Here is a 22,413-nt window from a genome sequence, read left to right on the forward strand (position 1 = left end):
CCATTTTCTTGTTTTGTTTAATTTACAGCTAGCCGAGGGGCATGCTCCAACACTCAGACATCATTTACAAACGAAGCATGTGTTTAGTGAGTCCGCCAGATCAGAGGCAGTAGGAATGACAAGGATGTTCTCTTGATAAGTGTATGAATTAGACCATTTTCCTGTCCTGCTAAGCATTCAAAATGTAATGAGTACTTTTGGGTGTCAGGGAAAACGTAGTGAAGTAAAAGTAAAAGTTGTCAAAACTATAAATAGTAAAGTAAAGTACAGATACCCAAAAAAACTATTTAAGTAGTACTTTCAAGTATTTTTACTTAAGTACTTCACACCACTGCTATGCGCTCAACGTAAATAGAACAAATACAGCAGCGAATCACATGCTCCCTTTAGAAGGGAGCAGCAGCATGCACTCAGGCAGCCAGCCAGCAAGGCACTCTCACGTTCCTGGCACTGTGACGACCACAACAACAGGGATATCCAGAGCTACATTTTCCTGGAAGTCCCTAATTCTAACCCCTGGCCCCAACCCTAAAACCTAACCCTATTCCTAACCTTAACCCCAAACTTAAACTGTCTGAGAGTTCTGCACGTCTGGGACGTGATCTTGCCGACTATGGATACTACTGGCACTGTGTATGAGGAGGAGGAGTAGGGTTGCAGACAGTACCGGGTCTCTGGACAGCCTGCTGTCTGCAGGGCTGGGTTTGGTCTTGGGGCTGGCACAGGCTGCAGCACAGGGCGTGGTATCCCCGCTAGCCCTCTTCTCAGTCTTGACCCGGACCGTCTGCAGGCTGAGAGCGGCCGGAGGGGGCAGGTCTCTCAGGTCCTTCTCATCCGTGTCCAGGAGGAAGCGCAGCAGCTGGTGGTCCTGGGGGGTGATGGGGGGTCCGTTGGGGTTGGCGGTGGCAGGGCTGGCAGGAGGCTCCTTCTTGATCTCAGACTCCTTGCCATTGCCGCCCTCGGCTGGGCTGCTGTCCTGCAGGAGGCGGTGAAGGATCTTGTGGCGCTCCGTCAGCGTGCTGTGGGAGGCCGGGCACTGAGGGGTGGAGGTGGGTGTGTTGGGGTGGGGAGCAGTGTTGTTGGGGTCCCCAGGCGGCCCCACTCTGCTATTGTCCAGGAGCTGGTTGAGTTTGGGGTTACCCCCCAGGTACTCTCCTCCCCCACTTCCTCCTCTTCCCTCAGGGGGCTTGGCAGGGGGAGGGCGCGTTGGGGAGTTGGTGGGGGTGCTGGCCTTCCTCTGAGGTAGAGGGGAAGGCAGGGAGAAACCTAAGGGGGTCCCTGCTCCACCGTCCCCACCAGAGTGCTGCCTGCTGAGGATTCCACCGCCCCCGCCACCACCACCTCCTAGGGCCCCTGCCGGAGTGTTCAGGCCAGGGGTGGAAGGGGAGAAGGGGTTCCCTGGGACGCGCGGGCTGCCGCCCAGCCCCGGACTGCCCCTGGGGGGCTTGGGCGACATGAATGAGGTAGGGATGGCTGTGAGGGGGCTGCCCAGGGGTGAGGGGCTGTTGACCTGCTGAGGACACAACCGGTTGGGCGTCAGGTACCCTGCTGACTGGTTGGTGGGTGTGGTGGGGGCGGTGGTGCCGGAGCTGTTTCCATTGTTGAGATGGAGGCTCGAGGTGGGGCCTGGGGCTTGGCTGGCCTCGATGCCCGGGGTGAGGGCAGGGGAGCGGGAGGGCTGGGAGGAAGCAGGGCTCCCATGGGTCAGTAGAAGGCTGGAGTTAGTGTTTTCCTGAGAGCTAGCAGTGTTGTGTTCCCTACAAGAGAAGGAAGACAAGAGCACAACATCAGCTGGGTTAGAGAAATATTCTGGAAAAAGTATTGTTTGTTTACATCATTGGCACAAAAACACATTCCTATCAATTCCTACCCTTGAAAACGTTGATTGGCAATAAAGTCATACATTCTACTTGTTCCACATGACTTGCCAGTGTGTGTGTTCATGCGTGCGTGCACGGTTGGGTGTGTTACCTGTCAATAGTGTGAATGCCCATGATGAAGGGCTGAACGTCGGATTTGGGGGGGCAGCAGAACTTGCAGCGGGTCTGAGCACTGAGGGGGGTCCCATCGCTCAGGTTGAACTGGTAAAGAGGACTGATAGCCGTGCCATGGGTCATCACTGTCAACACACACATGCACAAACAAGAATTGGCCTACTTATCATTGTGGCACACATTTAAGGAGAAAAAATATATATGTCTTTGCAATGGTACCACACTGTACTTTGTTGTTACAGTTTCATTATTGAGAAAAGTGCAGAAAGTTTATCTTTCCCCTCTCCTTTCCACTCCCCCCTACTCTTCCTACCCCCCTACTCTTCTTACCCCCCCTACTCTTCCACTCCCCCCTACTCTTCCTACCCCCCTACTCTTCTTACCCCCCTACTCTTCTTACCCCCCTACTCTTCCTCTCCCCCCTACTCTTCCTACCCCCCTACTCTTCCTCTCCCCCCTACTCTTCCTCTCCCCCTACTCTTCCTCATCCTCCCATTCTTCCCCCCCTCCTCCCCTTCTCCTCACCCTCGTGGAGCAGCTTCTTGGCGTGGGAGGGTTCTTTGCCCTGCGGCTGGAAGAATGCGTAGATGCACTTCCTGACCAGGTCCTCCCAGCCTGGTCGCCCCGTCGCCCGCAGAGCACTCGTCTCTATGGAGATGATTTTCCCTGGAGATACACAGACGCACAGAAACAAACAAACACATCAGTATCCAGAGATACTGAGGCTCGGTGATAAAACCCAGATGGGGGTACATTATTAGGTCAGAGTTAGAGTTCCACAATGATACAAAATACCATTTAAATGGAGTTTTGAGACACTCAGATGTAAATGGCAGTAGTAGTGAGAGCTGAATCCCTGTCCTTGCCTTTCCTCTTTAGGTATCTTTACCAACAAGCCTGTTTATTGTGCAACACTCTAGTTAGTCCATCTTCTGGCACAAAAAGAAAGCTCTCTAATCCACACATTGGAGTGTGTGTGTGTATGGAGTGTCTGTGTGCCAACAGCAGTTGAGAGGTAAAATCAAATCAAATCAAATTTTATTGGTCACATGCGCCGAATACAACAGGTGCAGACATTACAGTGAAATGCTTACTTACAGCCCTTAACCAACAGTGCATTTATTTTAAACAAAAAAAGTAAGAATAAAACAACAACAAAAAAAGTGTTGAGAGAAAAAGAGCAGAAGTAAAATAAAGTGACAGTAGGGAGGCTATATATACAGTAAAATAAAGTGACAGTAGGGAGGCTATATATACAGGGGGGTACCGTTGCAGAGTCAATGTGCGGGGGCACCGGCTAGTTGAGGTAGTTGAGGTAATATGTACATGTGGGTAGAGTTAAAGTGACTATGCATAAATACTTAACAGAGTAGCAGCAGCGTAAAAAGGATGGGGTGGGGGGGCAGTGCAAATAGTCCGGGTAGCCATGATTAGCTGTTCAGGAGTCTTATGGCTTGGGGGTAGAAGCTGTTGAGAAGTCTTTTGGACCTAGACTTGGCACTCCGGTACCGCTTGCCGTGCGGTAGCAGAGAGAACAGTCTATGCCTAGGGTGGCTGGAGTCTTTGACAATTTTGAGGGCCTTCCTCTGACACCGCCTGGTATAGAGGTCCTGAATGGCAGGGAGCTTTCCCCAGTGATGTACTGGGCCGTACGCACTACCCTCTGTAGGGTATTAACTCCTGCAGAATTATGCATTTCTTGCAGTGAAATTATACAATATATAATTTTGTCTCAGGAACAGGAGTGGAGAAATATGATTTCGTTTTTTCAGCATCTCTTGAGAAAGGTGAGAGGTCAGGGGTTAATACCTGTGGGGTCCTGTTTGGTGATGAAGGACTCAGTGCTGATAGCGGGGAGCTGCTGGGGTCGGGGCATCCGGCAGGCTATGCAGATCAGGCAACTCTGCAGGTCTGGGCACAACACCAATCAAAGGTCAGGAGAGGTCAGAGTTAAGACTCTGACAGGTGTGTGTGTGTTGTGTGACTGTGAGTGTGTGTTTGCTGTAATACGCAGGGCGTCACCGTGTCTAACTCTATCCCTCCAATATGGCTCAGGGCTAGCTAGGAGGACAAGGTAAAGACCAGCATTCTCATGTTGATGCTGCACCTTCTTCAATGTGTATGGCAAGTGTGTGTATGTAAACGTCTGTGTGCATAAGTGGCATGTATCTGTGTATGTAGGCTGTGTGTGTGTATGTATACAATGTGTATGTGTGTGTCTGTGTGTGTCTGTGTCTGTGTCTGTGTCTGTGTGTGTGTGTGTGTGTGTGTGTGTGTGTGTGTGTGTGTACTCACCATCTCCCTCATCTTGCATGGCTTTGGGCTGGGAGACAGTGAAACACTGCATGATGTCGTACTGCTGGCGTGCCTCCTGGTTCTCTGAGTCCACCTCGTCAGGAGGCCTCTTCAGCATCCGGCAGTTAAACGTGTGACTGTTCCTCCGGCCCTGCTCCTGGGGCCAAGGCACCCCATTGACTGTACACACACACACACACACACACCCACCCACCAGTAATGGTATAGACACACACACAAATCATTAGGAACGGGGACACACACCATCACACATAAGACAGGTAAACCAATGTGTGTGTGATGTAATAATAATGGCTTGAAAAGAGACAGGGATGATATATATGGGGTAGAGAGAGATACAAAATATATACAATACAGACAAAGAGAGGAGGGGGGAGAGAAAAAGCGAGACAGAGAACAGTAGTGAGTGACCACGTTTACATGTGCACAGTATTCCAGATAGGAGCTCATCTCCTGCTTAAGGTCTTATTGGGGATAAGCGGTTTACACGTACCTTTGATATCACACTCATGAGTATCCCTCTATCCATGAATAAACAGAATATTCCTCATTTAAATTTGTTTGGGTTAAATGGAATAGTCACTGAAATCTGGACACTGACTGTAGGCCTATAACCTCTCACATGTAGCGTAATATAATATTAACTCCTGCAGAATTATGCATTTCTTGCAGTGAAATTATACAATATATAATTTTGTCTCAGGAACAGGAGTGGAGAAATATGATTTCGTTTTTTCAGCATCTCTTGAGAAAATGCGAATGTGCGTGTAATGTGTTATCTTTGACACTGTTATGCAAGCAGACAGTATTTTAACCACATAAAATATGCAACCAAGAACAACTAAAGTCTTATCAGAAACGTGTTTCGTCGTTTTCTCAGCTTTTCATTTCCTTAAAACTGGTCAAACTGATGACATTTGCACAGGACCAATCTTTCCACTGTTTTGGAGTTATTGCGTTTTCTTCCCGGTCCCTAAACAAAACAGACAACTTTACTGGTGTTAACTAGATTACTAATGCATTCATCTATCAATGTAAGACATTATTCTGGTGAGCACTACTTTATTTAGTCTTCTAGGGCAACAAGTTATGACAGAAGAGAAGCTGCATGTATCTAACTATAGTTGACAAATAAATGGCCTACCAAATGTCGGAAAGTATAAGCAGAAACTAAATTAATTATAGTAGGCTAAATTATTATGGAATTATTATGGTGGATTGAACTTTTTTATTTGTTTGACAATCAGATGAAAACACCATCACACAACACCCATGATATGCAAAACTCAGCCTGCGCAGACCACAAAAACAACAGTAAACAGGATACGTTTTTACATGCCACAGTATCCCGTCTTAGATCAGCACATCCCAGGCATCTTATCCGGGTTTCTCATAACTGGGGTATTGTAAACCGGATATGATGTTTATATGCGACAGGTAGCTTAGTGGTTAAGAGCGTTGTGCCAGTAACCGAAAGGTCGCTGGTTCTAATCCCCGAGCCGACTAGGTGAAAAATCTGTCAATGTGCCCTTGAGCAAGGCACTTAACCCTAATTGCTCCTGTAAGTCGCTCTGGATAAGAGCGTCTGCTAAAATGACTAAAAATAAAAAATAAAAACTCAAAAACAGAATACTTAAGTATCCCGAATAATAACGGGATATTGGTGTGCATGTAAACGTGGTCACTATGTAGTGACAGTTTAAGCTGAAGACAGGCAGGTAGATAGTAGCTAGTTGACCTGTCTATCTCTGCTGACCTTAACCCATCCTGTCTGGCCTGGCCTATATAGAGAGGAATTACTAGGGGCTTCATGGGACACAGACCCTTATGTCTCCTGGTTACTATGCTCTTATAGCTGTCACATGATCTGGCTGCCTCATACTGCATGATACTGTCCCTACAGCAGAGATTCCTCTCTTACCTCCTCTCCATCCTCTTCGGCTTTCTCTCTTACCCGTCTTTCCTCATCTCCCCTCTATCATGTTCTTCTTCATCTCTTTTCCTTCCTCATCTCCTTTCTCTTGTCCTTGTCCTTCCTCTTCTCTTCCTTTCTCCTTCTCCTCTGTCTGATCCCTCCCCCCTCTCTCTTGCCCTCCTCTCCTTCCTTCACAATCCTCTCCTCTCTCGTCTCATCCCCTCATCCTCTCCTGTCATCCTCACCGAGACTCTTGGGCAGCAAGTTGCGGATGAACTCATTGTGGTCTCCCACGTGGAGGATGCTATACACGCTGGAGGTCATCAGCTCTTCCTGGGCGTAACCTAGGTAACCCGTCACATTCTCTGACACAAACACGATCCGGCCTTCACGGTTCACCACAAAGAAGAAGCCGTCCAGGGCCTGGCCCGAAACAGAGGGAGGGACAAAAGAGGGGTGAAACGGACACCTCCGGAGGAAGGGGGAATCACAAAGAGAGCAGGGGGACTTCAGCCTTTCTCTACCACTCTCACAGCCCCAGCCTCAGCCAGGGGGAAAGTGTGCCAGGAACTAACGTGGAAAGCATAATGACACTGGGCCTCACTGGGAAACTAAGTCCTGGGAACCATACAGAGTCACTGAATCACTCTGGACAATACAGAGAAAATACTGAAGACAGAGAGATTATAACTAAATTGCAGTTGTAAATCTACTGTGAGCAGATGCACTCTAATTACTATCCATTCATTTACTAATGAGCAACCAAAAATATGATTTTTTTTTCATGAAAGAGTACCTGTGCTTAGAAAGCAGCATGACTAAATGATCCAATCAATGCGTAAGTGGGTACTTCCTGTGTCTGTCACTGAAAAAAAAATTCCACCAAGCTTTATTGTTTCACTCACCTCGAGCAGCAGCGGCCCCAGAGCCTCTTTCTCCACCATGCCCTGACTACTGGACAAAATGTCACTCCTCTGCACCTTGTCCTCCGGTGATATTAGAGCCGCTTTCTCTGCAGAGGACAAACAAACACAGAGATCTTAAGAAAAGTTCCCACAAAGGGGGACTGAATGTGGGACGATCAGCCATTGCTAGTATGCACTTTTATTCTTCTTTATTTTACTGACATGAAACATTACACAGGCATTATGCAATTACTTAGCAATTCCAATAAATAACTCTTAAGTAGCTTGTTACATAAGTTATTCCCCTCATAATGACTCTGGTATTATTTAATAGAGAATAATGAACAGTGTGGACTTCTGCTGAACTGCGTTCTGACGCCATCAGCCCCGATCAAAGAGTTAGGGGGACTCGACACAGCATACTGTAAATATACTGTACTGTTACTGTACCGCAGCAAAAGCCAACAACTGGAAGTTAGAGGGAAACAGCCTGTTTATTCTTGCATGGACACCAACGGATACTGCTTGGAGGAGGACTTATAATTAAACCATGTACTGTAGATGAATATACCCAATGTCAAAAACTCTTAAAAAGCCATTCAACAATGACCCAAATCTCTTCTTAGACCTGGTGTATTGATCTTACAGTTTCAGTCAAGGTTTGGTGAAAGAAGGCCAAAGAGAGTGCTGAGGAGATCGGGACCGGCTGAGGAGATCGGGACCGGCTGAGGAGATCGGGACCGGCTGAGGAGATCGGGACCGGCTGAGGAGATAGGGACCGGACCATCCATCACGTCATTACTATACTGTAGGCCTGACTCCTCCTCTCCTCACTGGGCCCATTGCCAACAACAGCAGACTTGGCCCGGTCTTTGACCCCTGAACCTGTCACAAAGGAGGTCACGGCTGGAGGGATGTCAGCACACAGAACTCACTATACTGACTGTCCCCACCAAGTAAGCAAACAACCAAGAGCTGGAAGAGAGGCCGGGGAAGAGATGAGAGGAGAGAGAGATACTATAAAGAGAGGAAGGAGAAGGAGAGGAAGAGGAAAAGAGAAACAGAGGTACTTTCCCTTTATCCCCGACCGGTCTCTCCTCTCCAGGGAGAAAAAAAACTGAGGAGTGTATATTTACCAAGCGCAGTCTGGCCAGTGGCCAGGTCTTAAAATAAGGGTGGCGAGTGAGCACATCACCGTGAATCACATGTGGTATTCCAGGAGGCCAAGAAATGAAACCAAAAACAAAACACAACAAAGTCCCGCCGTAATTAGGCTATTGACAAAACAACCAGGGCTGGGTGAGGACTTTACAGCCTGAGACATAAATATCCTGCAGCGGGCCTGCCTGTTGCGACACTTGCTGCACTACTGTACCACTAGATAGCTACTGTACCACTGTTATAACCAGAGCAGGGTTTAACTTCACTAAATAATAAGATGTTCATCAACTGCACATCTTTAGCAACTGCACATCTTAAGTTTGCAAATGCATCTTTGAAATTTATATTTACAGGGCAATTCCATTTGTTTGGAATTGGTCTGGCTTACAGAGACGTGTGTATTTTTCTCCTGTTGAGGATGTGATTTTCTTCCCCAAAAGACGTAGTTAAGTAACACATACAGATGTAAGATCTTAATTTGATCACCCTGTTGAAGGATAACTTTCTTGCATTGCAGGATTTTTTTTTTTACTTGTAGTGTATTTGAGGTTTAAAACGGGTAAGTAGCATAAACGTAACCACATGTCACATATAGATTTGCATGAGTATACACGTCAAAAGTCCCAATGCAAAGTTAATTTTTACATAAAACCGACAGAATTCCGCAGAATGCCGGAAGTCATGTCGGAAAATGTTTTCCAGGGTGTGATGTAATATGTAGGACCTGGCAAGCCAGCCTATTCCTTATAATGTAAACTCCAACAGAAATAACTTCAAATGTATAACTTCAAATTAAACCAAATTGTTTGCACTCATGTCTACTGGTTTCAATTAAATTTTCAGCCAACTTACAAGCAAATACTTTATGAATGTATTGTTATAAATCAACTTGCAAGGTTGCTAGCCAACTAGCCCGCTAATGTTTGCCCTACCAGCCTGCTAACGTTACGTTAGCACAGCATGAGTCAAATAATGTTATAGATAAATATTAGCTACATGCAGTTATCTTAGCCAGCTAACGTTAGCTATTTAGCCAACTAGCTATTAGCCTAGCCAACCACCAAGCCAGAGCCCAACAACTGGAGACCAGCTAGAACACAACTAACAAAACACAACTAAAACATGACCGCAGAGCAAAAGCAAAGCGAGAGCAGAGAATTACAGATTGATGGCTGGGGGCCCATCCGATGAGTTCGCTACCAAAGCGAGGGGGAGGCGGGGGCTTCACCGGGCCAAGCGAGAGTCAGTGAGGGAAATACAATAGCTATAGCAAGAAAAATCCAGCGAGCACTAAGCGAAGGTGGACAAAGTTACAAAACTCCCGTAGCCTACTTCACAGAGAACATGCCAAAAAGTTGACTAAACAAAAAGGAGAACAGACAAGGTACTACACAATTAGAGCAAGCAGGCATGATTTTCTCTTTCGTTTTGAGCCCATGGCAAGAAGGCACCAGAGCCTGCCATGCTAACGGGTTGCCAGTAGATAACACAGCCACAAATTCTGTGCAGAGCATGAGGATGCTAACATTAGCAAGCTTGAGCTAGCTACCGAGCTAGCATATGAACTCGGTAGCACAGAGTAGATTCTCCATATGACGTTGAGTGCATTGTGGGTAGTTTAGAAAATATCTGGAAATAAATGTATAAATATATAATAACCCTAAAACATAACTATGTTTGTAGTTATAGGTATAGACCGTGACTACAACTAAGTTACTAAGTCTTTGACCACACTGTGTTGTTACTCTGGTGTGTAAAAACTCATGCTTCCTACCCTTTAAAAAGGCTTCTGTATCAACCCCTACAAAAATATCAATTTATTATAATCCACATATTAATTCACATTTCCTGATGCTGCAGGGTTATTTTCCTACTGTAGCAAACTGGCTCAAATTAAGATCCTACATCTGTATGGTGTCTTCGGAGAGGCCAGGGTCTGTCCTTGTCTATCTTAGGATCAGATAGGAGAGGGTTGAAAGTGGGAGTGGAGGGACAGAGAGGGGGCAATAGGTGAAAAAGGGGAGAGTTGCGAGATAGAGAGAGGCACAGAGGAGGGGAGTTAAGGCCTAGGGAGAGGAGGAGAGGAGAGGAAGAGAGGAGGAGGGGCGAGCAGAGCAGTGTGTGTTCCTGTTTCTCCCTGTGTAGCAAGCGTAGGGGAAAGGGAAGCTGGGCTTTGCAAGAGGCCCTCTTGCACAAGGTCAAGTGGCAGGGAGCTCAGCCATTGGCTGCTTTCTCACACGCCCAACTCCCTCCCCTCCCCTGCCTGAGCTCGAGAAACAAAAACAGAAGAGAAGGCCTTCGTCCTGAGTGTTACATCGCAGAGGCCACTGGGCCCCTGACAACCTCATGTCATGGCTATGCCAGCTCTAAGTAGGCTTTATGTCACCTGTGCCACACCCTCTACCCTAGCTAGGCTCTTTCCTCATGCTGGGAGCAGAAACAAAACAGGGGATCTCGTTCAAGAACTCCTTGAGCCTTACATAGGAGAAGGAGGAAAACATACACACACACACTGCAAGCTTGCACACACACCCGGACCTTAATATTTCCCCTGATTTCACTGAGGGTGAAAGAGGAAAAAAGGCACCTTCTGCACTGCTTCTGGACAGCCACCACTGCGTGTGCTAATTCTGGTGTAGGCAAGCGAGCGCCACCATTTACTCTTACACTTCTACTCCACTTCGTCTCTCTGCCTGCCTGCTCAAGGCCAACACCAGCCCTCTCGCCGTTGGGCCTCCGGTACTACCCTATCCCAGACAGGAAATCAGGACTGGAAGGAATATTCTAATTTACACCCAAATTCTGAGTCACCAAGCCTGTTTGTGATGATGGGAATCAGGGCCAGGAATAAGCAGATGTTTGAGTGACTAGGCCGGTTAGGTAGCCATCTTAAAGGAAAAATACACCCAAAAACTCACACGTTACGTTTTTCATCATCATGATGATGTGGAAGTGACACTTTGCTTGTTGAAAGTCCAATATCTTTATAAAAAACTTGACTGCTGCCAAGCAAAACGTTGTGGGACTGTATCAACAGTGGACTAAAGAACAATGGCGTTTTCCTTTAAGGGCTGTGGTGTGTAGAGTATACAATCACCTCCAAAATTATTGGCACCCTTGCAAAAGATGAGCTATATTTCATGCTCAATTTTAGACTAATACAATTGCTCAGAGAAAGAGATTTTGTTTAACAAGTAATACTTTTTTTCTATTGGTACCCCTATTTTCAATAGTTTGTGCACCCTCCCCTTGCAAGGATAACGACACTGAGCCTTTTTCTATAATGTTTTATGAAATTGGAGAACACATTAAGAAGGAAATAAATTCCACAAATTAACTTAAGAAGGCACACCAGTTAATTGAAACGCATTCCAGGTGACTACCTCATGAAGCTGGTTGAGAGAATGCCAAGAGTGTGCAAAGCTGTCATCAAGGCAAAGGGTGGCTATTTGAAGAATCTCAAATATAAAATATATTTTGATTTGTTTAACACTTTTTTGGTTACTACATGATTCCATATGTGTTATTTCATAGTTTTGATGTCTTCACTATTATTTTACAATGTAAAAAATAGTAAAAAATAAAGAAAAACCCTTGAATGAGTAGGTGTGTCCAAACTTTTGACTGGTACTGTATATACAGTGGGGAGAACAAGTATTTGATACACTGCCGATTTTGCAGGTTTTCCTACTTACAAAGCATGTAGAGGTCTGTAATTTTTATCATAGGTACACTTCAACTGTGAGAGACGGAATCTAAAACAAAAATCCAGAAAATCACATTGTATGATTTTTAAGTTATTAATTTGCATTTTATTGCATGACATAAGTATTTGATACATCAGAAAAGCAGAACTTAATATTTGGTACAGAAACCTTTGTTTGCAATTACAGAGATCATACGTTTCCTGTAGGTCTTGACCAGGTTTGCACACACTGCAGCAGGGATTTTGGCCCACTCCTCCATACAGACCTTCTCCAGATCCTTCAGGTTTCGGGGCTGTCGCTGGGCAATACGGACTTTCAGCTCCCTCCAAAGATTTTCTATTGGGTTCAGGTCTGGAGACTGGCTAGGCCACTCCAGGACCTTGAGATGCTTCTTACGGAGCCACTCCTTAGTTGCCCTGGCTGTGTGTTTCGGGTCGTTGTCATGCTGGAAGACCCAGCCACGACCCATCTTCAATGCTCTTACTGAGGGAAGGAGGTTGTTGGCCAAGCTCTCGCGATACATGGCCCCATCCATCCTCCCCTCAATACGATGCAGTCGTCCTGTCCCCTTTGCAGAAAAGCATCCCCAAAGAATGATGTTTCCACCTCCATGCTTCACGGTTGGGATGGTGTTCTTGGGGATGTACTCATCCTTCTTCTTCCTCCAAACACCGCGAGTGGAGTTTAAACCAAAAAGCTCTATTTTTGTCTCATCAGACCACATGACCTTCTCCCATTCCTCCTCTGGATCATCCAGATGGTCATTGGCAAACTTCAGACGGGCCTGGACATGCGCTGGCTTGAGCAGGGGGACCTTGCGTGCGCTGCAGGATTTTAATCCATGACGGCGTAGTGTGTTACTAATGGTTTTCTTTGAGACTGTGGTCCCAGCTCTCTTCAGGTCATTGACCAGGTCCTGCCGTGTAGTTCTGGGCTGATCCCTCACCTTCCTCATGATCATTGATGCCGCACAAGGTGAGATCTTGCATGGAGCCCTAGACCGAGGGTGATTGACCGTCATCTTGAACTTCTTCCATTTTCTAATAATTGCGCCAACAGTTGTTGCCTTCTCACCAAGCTGCTTGCCTATTGTCCTGTAGCCCATCCCAGCCTTGTGCAGGTCTACCATTTTATCCCTGATGTCCTTACACAGCTCTCTGGTCTTGGCCATTGTGGAGAGGTTGGAGTCTGTTTGAGTGTGTGGACAGGTGTCTTTTATACAGGTAACGAGTTCAAACAGGTGCAGTTAATACAGGTAATGAGTGGAGAACAGGAGGGCTTCTTAAAGAAAAACTAGCAGGTCTGTGAGAGCCGTAATTCTTACTGGTTGGTAGGTGATCAAGTACTTATGTCATGCAATAAAATGCAAATTAATTACTTAAAAATCATACAATGTGATTTTCTGGATTTTTGGAAACATACAAGATCCCTTATTTTCTGCGTTTATCCCAAAAACCCTACCAAAACCCAATTAATTTCTCCATAGGCTTTGCCCAACGAGCCATGGCGGAGTTAGCCTCCGTTAGTGGCTAGAAAAAGACCCCATTACTATTACTCTCTATAGTGGGAAGTGGTATATTTTTTTTGTTATTGTTTTGTACCTATTGCCTGATTTATGAAGGTCAACAAACAATTCTCTTTTCGTTTGAGAGTTCTTTACCTTTCCCCATGGTGATGGATTACAAATGGATTTTACGTGGTCAGAGCCTTAATGTTGATTTACCTCATTTTTATAGCCCAGTGAAACAGGAAGACTGGAAGGCTACAATACAGTTCCTTAAGAAAGTAGAATGTTAACACAGATTTTATTTAGTTTTATTTATAAGAATCTTTAGGAGTGCCAATAATTTGTCTTTTTTTTTTAGAGAAAAAATGATAATTTGTTAAACAAAATCTATTTCCCTGAACAATTATATTAGTATAAAATAATATAATTTCCCTTTTTTTTTTATCATACAATATAGCTCAGTATTTGTATTATTCATTTATACAGTCTTTTTTGCTCATCTTTATCAACGGTGCCAATCGTTTTGAAGGTGACTGTATTCATTGCAGTGCTGCTTATAAATGCCTGCTGGTTGTGTGTGTCCATTCTAACAGGATGTTTGATGGAATCTCTGACCAGGGGGAAAACAAGGAAAATACATACTGAACCATGTAGTCCCTTAGACACAGATCTTAGATAAGATTAAACCAATCCAAATCCTAACCTTAAACATCAGAGTGAAAAAGACTAATCTGAACATAGATCAGTGTCTAGGGGGACAACGTCATCATCCTAATCCAATTGCTTTAGTTTCCATTCAGGCTATGATGGTGGAAATTAACATGTTCCTTATTGCAATGGTGTAGTCCCAACATAATGATTGCCATGCTCAGAGTGGTCTCAAGTGATATAAACATTAAGGCTCTTACCTAAATCGTACTGGGTTTTTCGCAACAGAGCGATTTAAAGGCTTGTAAATTAATCTCCTGCATCACTTAGGTCTAGCCCACCATTTCAAAGTCTATAGGTTCCCATTCCTAGAAGCGACATACAGCTACATTAATACTACATTGGTTTTGATTTAAGAACTAATTAACCCCCAAACACATAAAGCTGATCACAAGATGGCTTGGGACAACTAGAAGAATATTACACCCTTCAGGTTGTAATATAATGGTTAACCCTAAAACAACACTGGGTAGGGGTCAAGAGCTGAAGGAAAGCTGCCTTGTGAGAAGCTCTGTTAAACGGTTTGGGTGAGAGGCCATGTCCAACCAGTGTGACCGCCCTTCTGCAGAGCCCTGAGGTCAAGTTCAAAGTCGAAAATCGATTCAGGGCTCTGGTTAGGCCTAGAAACGAGCCGATTGTAGTACCCCTCAGTGGCTTGGGCCCTGGGGAAGTAGACTGAGGTCTGGTGGTGATATGGGGGCCTTTAGCTCTGTTCACACACAACCACACACACACACACACTGACAGAGAGAGAGAGAAGAGAATTGACAGCTCAATCTCTGTTACCAACTATCCTCTGTTGGCCAAATATTCTAATGATGTTAACCCTAATCCTGATTTAGCTATCTAATATAGTCAGCCAAATCAATAATGATCCTCATCATCATAATCCCCCACAACATGGTGGAACTAATCTGGTCATTCATCCCTCTGTTAGTACCACAGTATGCTTCATGCCAACGTACAACATACATTATTCATACTGGCTTGATGAATAAGTCATCACATCAAAAAATATTCCTCTCTCCATCAGAGAGGAATGGACCCTGCCTGGATGGATATGCTCGCTGACCCTATGGATGGATGGCTTCTTCCATAGGCAGGGTGTGTGTGTGTGTTTGAAGATGTGTGTGTGTAGGGCAGTCCAGCCCCAGAAGTGACTATTCTTAACAACTGTATGCAAGAATTTGCTATGTGTTGTCTTAGGAATTCAACATTCTCTGTGTTGGTCTTTTTTTTATTATTTTTTTATTTTTTTGGGGGGTAGATCAGCTTTAATATTGCAGATAGATTGTAACTTCCATTAATGTAATTCTCTGCTTCACTTCCAATCCCCCATTTGTTTTTTTTTGTTTTTTTTTTCTAGCATATATATACATACAGTGAGGGAAAAAAGTATTTGATCCCCTGCTGATTTTGTACGTTTGCCCACTGACAAAGAAATGATCAGTCTATAATTTTAATGGTAGGTTTATTTGAACAGTGAGAGACAGAATAACAACAAAAAAATCCAGAAAAACGCATGTCAAAAATGTTATAAATTGATTTGCATTTTAATGAGGGAAATAAGTATTTGACCCCCTCTCAATCAGAAAGATTTCTGGCTCCCAGGTGTCTTTTATACAGGTAACGAGTTGAGATTAGGAGCACACTCTTAAAGGGAGTGCTCCTAATCTCAGTTTGTTACCTGTATAAAAGACACCTGTCCACAGAAGCAATCAATCAATCAGATTCAAAACTCTCCACCATGGCCAAGACCAAAGAGCTCTCCAAGGATGTCAGCGACAAGATTGTAGACCTACACAAGGCTGGAATGGGCTACAAGACCATCGGCAAGCAGCTTGGTGAGAAGGTGACAACAGTCGGTGCGATTATTCGCAAATGGAAGAAACACAAAAGTACTGTCAATCTCCCTCGGCCTGGGGCTCCATGCAAGATCTCACCTCGTGGAGTTGCAATGATCATGAGAACGGTGAGGAATCAGCCCAGAACTACACGGGAGGATCTTGTCAATGATCTCAAGGCAGCTGGGAACATAGTCACCAAGAAAACAATTGGTAACACACTACGCCGTGAAGGACTGAAATCCTGCAGCGCCCGCAAGGTCCCCCTGCTCAAGAAAGCACATATACAGGCCTGTCTGAAGTTTGCCAATGAACATCTGAATGATTCAGAGGAGAACTGGGTGAAAGTGTTGTGGTCAGATGAGACCAAAATCGAGCTCTTTGGCATCAACTCAACTCGCCGTGTTTGGAGGAGGAGGAATGCTGCCTATGACCCCAAGAACACCATCCCCACCGTCAAACATGGAGGTGGAAACATTATGCTTTGGGGGTGTTTTTCTGCTAAGGGGACAGGACAACTTCACCGAATCAAAGGGACGATGGATGGGGCAAATTTTGGGTGAGAACCTCCTTCCCTCAGCCAGGACATTGAAAATGGGTCGTGGATGGGTATTCCAGCATGACAATGACCCAAAACACACGGCCAAGGCAACAAAGGAGTGGCTCAAGAAGAAGCACATTAAGGTCCTGGAGTGGCCTAGCCAGTCTCCAGACCTTAATCCCATAGAAAATCTGTGGAGGGAGCTGAAGGTTCGAGTTGCCAAATGTCAGCCTCGAAACCTTAATGACTTGGAGAAGATCTGCAAAGAGGAGTGGGACAAAATCCCTCCTGAGATGTGTGCAAACCTGGTGGCCAACTACAAGAAACATCTGACCTCTGTGATTGCCAACAAGGGTTTTGCCACCAAGTACTAAGTCATGTTTTGCAGAGGGGTCAAATACTTATTTCCCTCATTAAAATGCAAATCAATTTATAACATTTTTGACATGCGTTTTTCAGGATTTTTTTGTTGTTATTCTGTCTCTCACTGTTCAAATAAACCTACCATTAAAATGATAGACTGATCATGTCTTTGTCAGTGGGCAAACATACAAAATCAGCAGGGGATCAAATACTTTTTTCCCCTCACTATATATACATATACATTGGGGGAAAAAAGTATTTAGTCAGCCACCAATTGTGCAAGTTCTCCCACTTAAAAAGATGAGAGAGGCCTGTAATTTTCATCATAGGTACACGTCAACTATGACAGACAAATTGAGATTTTTTTTCTCCAGAAAATCACATTGTAGGATTTTTAATGAATTTATTTGCAAATGATGGTGGAAAATAAGTATTTGGTCACCTACAAACAAGCAAGATTTCTGGCTCTCACAGACCTGTAACTTCTTCTTTAAGAGGCTCCTCTGTCCTCCACTCGTTACCTGTATTAATGGCACCTGTTTGAACTTGTTATCAGTATAAAAGACACCTGTCCACAACCTCAAACAGTCACACTCCAAACTCCACTATGGCCAAGACCAAAGAGCTGTGAAAGGACACCAGAAACAAAATTGTAGACCTGCACCAGGCTGGGAAGACTGAATCTGCAATAGGTAAGCAGCTTGGTTTGAATAAATCAACTGTGGGAGCAATTATTAGGAAATGGAAGACATACAAGACCACTGATAATCTCCCTCGATCTGGGGCTCCATGCAAGATCTCACCCCGTGGGGTCAAAATGATCACAAGAACGGTGAGCAAAAATCCCAGAACCACACGGGGGGACCTAGTGAATGACCTGCAGAGAGCTGGGACCAAAGTAACAAAGCCTACCATCAGTAACACACTACGCCGCCAGGGACTCAAATCATGCAGTGCCAGACGTGTCCCCCTGCTTAAGCCAGTACATGTCCAGGCCCGTCTGAAGTTTGCTAGAGTGCATTTGGATGATCCAGAAGAGGATTGGGAGAATGTCATATGGTCAGATGAAACCAAAATATAACTTTTTGGTAAAAACTCAACTCGTCGTGTTTGGAGGACAAAGAATGCTGAGTTGCATCCAAAGAACACCATACCTACTGTGAAGCATGGGGGTGGAAACATCATGCTTTGGGGCTGTTTTTCTGCAAAGGGACCAGGACGACTGATCCGTGTAAAGGAAAGAATGAATGGGGCCATGTATCATGAGATTTTGAGTGAAAACCTCCTTCCATCAGCAAGGGCATTGAAGATGAAACGTGGCTGGGTCTTTCAGCATGACAATGATCCCAAACACACCGCCCAGGCAACGAAGGAGTGGCTTCGTAATAAGCATTTCAAGGTCCTGGAGTGGCCTAGCCAGTCTCCACATCTCAACCCCATAGAAAATCTTTGGAGGGAGTTGAAAGTCCGTGTTGCCCAGCAACAGCCCCAAAACATCACTGCTCTAGAGGAGATCTGCATGGAGGAATGGGCCAAAATACCAGCAACAGTGTGTGAAAACCTTGTGAACACTTACAGAAAATGTTTGACCTGTATCATTGCCAACAAAGGGTATATAACAAAGTATTGAGAAACTTTTGTTATTGACCAAATACTTATTTTCCACCATAATTTGCAAATAAATTCATAAAAAATCCTACAATGTGATTTTCTGGATTTTTTTTTCTCATTTTGTCTGTCATAGTTGACGTGTACCTATGATGAAAATTACAGGCCTCTCTCATCTTTTTAAGTGGTAGAACTTGCACAATTGGTGGCTGACTAAATACTTTTTTTCCCCACTGTATATATATCCTTTAAAAATATATATATTTCCCTTTATTACTTTCCAACCCCACCATCCCTTCCCTACTTGGAGTAAACTAGTGAACAACAATGCTTAGGCCTCTACTTCATGCTTATACATACTATATACATTTTATGGACACAGTCAATAATTATATTTTGTTTGTTTTTACTCCTGAACTTCCTCCGATCATTTTCATGATGTCCATCTGGTATGCTTCTATATGCCATATCTTTCTAACTGTGCTCTTTCACAAAAGTTCACAATATATAACCTATATACTTATTATGGACTCAGCATGTCTTACACTAGTTATCTTGTTGTTATTAGTCCCATCCTTCAGCTCCATTCAACACCTCCCATCTATCTCTTAACACCATCCATATTGGATTTCTATTTGCCATATATTTTTCAACTGTACTGTGATGTTTTACAAAAGTTCTGAACCTTTCTATTCTCATTGTTTCTACAGTTTGTGAATTGAAAATAAACATCTTTGCTAAAAGTATTATTATAGTATTGATCGATTGACTATGACTTTTCAGATCACCAAGTAGTGCTATCTGCAGGGTCAGCGCCATGCAAATATTGCAATCCTTCAGCCAATCCTGGACCTATGTCCAGAAACAAGCTACAAATGGACAGTACCAAAACAAATGATCTAATGATTCTGTCTCTTCACAGCCAAATCTGCAGAGCTGGGAAGATTGTATCCCCCATACAAATAACATTCTATTGGTAGCAAGAATTTTATATAATCCGGCGTCGTTTTGCTTATCAGTTCATAAACACTATGCCATGGAATCGGTACGTCAAAAATCTCTTCCCAACTATTTGCAATCTATATGGGACGGCTGTCAATCTTTTGGTCCTTAAATGAAACTGGTAAACTTTTTTATTTATCACAATTTTCTTTAACCAATTATGTTCTTTAATGCAATGCCGACAGACAAGTTCCTTACTTTTTCCTCCTTCCACTTTCCTCTTCCATTTTTGCAGTAATGCTGCAATTATTTGGTTGTAATTATTTGATTTTCCATAGTGTTCTATTGTTTCCAGTACTTGCCTTATATTATCTCCAATGTATTGTCCATGTAAAAAACCTGTCTGATTAGAATGAATAATATCCGACAATACCTTTTTAATTCTATGCGCTATACATTTTGCTAGAATTTTTGCATCACAACACTGAAGTGTAAGGGGCCGCCAATTTTTTAAATGGACTGGATCTTTATATTTTCCACTTGTATCCGGTTTCAGTAATAATGAGATCAGACCTTCTGTGAGGTATTTATAATATCAAACACGATCAATATTACTGTCCAATACATGTGCACATGCATGATGTGACCGTATGTGTGTGACATTAGGACCATGCATGGAGCCAGATCAGAGGGGGACTTCAAACATCAACCCCATGCCTGTGGTGAGTGTGACCTGGAACAAACACAAATGCACTCACTGACTCTTACTGTTTTATGGCTTTTCCCAAGAACCCTGACCAGTGACTGACAATCTGGGAGCACAAGCACCGCCACTGAGAACACTAAAGTAGAACTAACTGGGAGTGAGTAAGGGCATCCCAGATGCATGGAACTAAGGATATGTAACATGCTGACTACACCGGCCACACGCGTCCTTCCGTGTGCGCTATCGCGCACATGTTGATTTTGTCCATCCACACCAGATGTGATCATGACACGCAAGTTAAAATACCAAAACCAACTATATTAATTTGGCTGCATGTTGAAATACACATGAAATATTCATGGACATTAAGCTACCTATTGTTTTTAGCTAGTTTGTCCTGGGAGATTAACATTAGGTTGTTATTTGACCTGAAATGCATATGGTCCTCTTTTTAGCTGTTTCTTTGTAGAATTTTCACCCGGAGTCATAGAAAATCTCTACTAAAATCTCTAATCGACAGATAAAAAGGGAAACCTAGTTAGTTTTTAGTTAGTTATCTTTAATTAATCTCTCCTTGTTTGCCTTTCAAGCAATATCTTCCTGATATCCAATAAGGAGGGGACTTGAAACGCGTGGAGCGTCTCAGATAGAACCAAGTTCTATTTTAGTGCTTGGCTACGCAGACACTCGTCCACGCACGCGAGCAGTGTATTGAAATGATTGAATAACATGTATGTATACATTTATTTTGCAACACTCGCTAACGCAACATGGCTGGTGAGGTTTGCATGTAAGGGTACATAAGATGCACACAATGATATGTAAGCATCAGAGACATATGGGCCTATAAAGAATAGAGATATGGCTCTGGTATGCATTAAGCACACTAACATAAGACGCATGTGAACAAATATGTAAGATGCATAAGGACATGTAAGGACACATAAGATGCAGCAGAATGATGTCACAGCGAGCTTTCAGTGTCTTAAGGGTGGGATTAATCTGGCTTGTCATTCAGCTCTGAGGACTAAGAAGCATGATTTCCCAGGGGTCTCTACTGCTGTGCAGAATTCCCCTAGAGACCTGACGTCTTCAGAGGAAGTAGGAATGGGGGATTGAGGAAAATAAAGAGCAAACACGCAGAAGTGAGGGAGGATGTGGGTCAGTAAATGAGTGACTGAGGGGAATGAGAGCGAGCATGGATGTAAGGGTGTGTATGTGTGTGTGTGTGTGTGTGTTTACTAGAGAAAGAGCAAGAGCGTGCATATGTGCGCGTGCAAATTAGTGGTAAATTAGTGAGTGAGAGTAAGGCTTAATCCCAATACCCGCCCTTAGCCCTCTCCCTCTGTTCTGCGCAATCCCGTTAGCCCCATTGAGACAGAGTGGTATCCCAATTGAACTTTGAGCAAGGTGTAGTGCCTTTTCAGCCCTCTGGTCGGCCCTCCAAACGAAGCGAATCGAGATGCAGTCTTTCTATCAAGTGTTTCCAAAAACTCCCATGAAGCTCTGCGACCCAACCCTGGAGAGTTGCTTCAAGAATAATGGCTGGCAAGAATACTAGGATGGAAGCAAATTTAAGTAATTATAACTTCATAATGAATCATTAAAGAACATTAGCCAGCTACTGTAGCTATACATTTAGCTTGCTATATGGGTGTTTGACATTTGTATGAATTGTAGTTTGTGTTGTTTGATGTTTTAGGGACTCCTGAGCAAACCAGCAAACCAGGCTGTCATCTTGTAAAACCCTGTGGATGTAAAGAATCTACCTAAAGCATTTACTGCAAATGTAATAAACAATTTTGTAAGCTTGCCTTGCTGTTCATATTTTTATTTTTTATTTTATGAAAGTAAATCACTTGCCATTGTTCTTTATTGTAGTAACGTTAACATTCGAGATTGAAGAATGTCATGCAATGCAGCTGAAGTAACGTAGCTAACTCTTTTAATGCTTATTGTATGTCTATGGATGAGTAGCTATGTAGCTGATCTGTGTATTGACCCTAAAACGTTTGGTACATTAGTTCAGAACAGTCATTAATCCCCAAGAAATTGCAGAAAATGAAAGAGTGAAGGAAATGGGACTGTTACATGTCAAACTTCTATTATGGAATGAAAGTCCTGCTTCAGTACTACTCCACATTGAACCACAGCCAGAGGATGGGTACAGTACTACTCCACATTGAACCACAGCCA

The 22,413-nt window shown here is 43.9% G+C and overlaps 1 protein-coding gene across 2 annotated transcripts in view; it reads right to left on the bottom strand.

The window, feature by feature from the left end:
* The window catches only part of LOC311108193 (nuclear receptor coactivator 1-like), an 86,543-nt gene that overhangs the window by 15,607 nt on the left and 48,523 nt on the right, over window positions 1–22,413 (bottom strand). For both annotated transcript variants that reach the window (XM_084150813.1, XM_084150814.1), the window contains 7 exons: window positions 7,131–7,237; window positions 6,471–6,648; window positions 4,290–4,469; window positions 3,804–3,905; window positions 2,520–2,660; window positions 1,972–2,119; window positions 668–1,757 (listed from right to left, as the gene is read on the bottom strand). In XM_084150813.1, coding sequence (XP_084006939.1) covers window positions 668–1,757; window positions 1,972–2,119; window positions 2,520–2,660; window positions 3,804–3,905; window positions 4,290–4,469; window positions 6,471–6,648; window positions 7,131–7,237 — 1,946 coding nt within the window. The remainder of the gene's footprint in view (window positions 1–667; window positions 1,758–1,971; window positions 2,120–2,519; window positions 2,661–3,803; window positions 3,906–4,289; window positions 4,470–6,470; window positions 6,649–7,130; window positions 7,238–22,413) is intronic.

This window comes from Coregonus lavaretus (genome assembly GCF_964263955.1).
Source record: "Coregonus lavaretus genome assembly, chromosome: 33".
In the NCBI taxonomy this organism is placed as follows: domain Eukaryota; kingdom Metazoa; phylum Chordata; class Actinopteri; order Salmoniformes; family Salmonidae; genus Coregonus; species Coregonus lavaretus.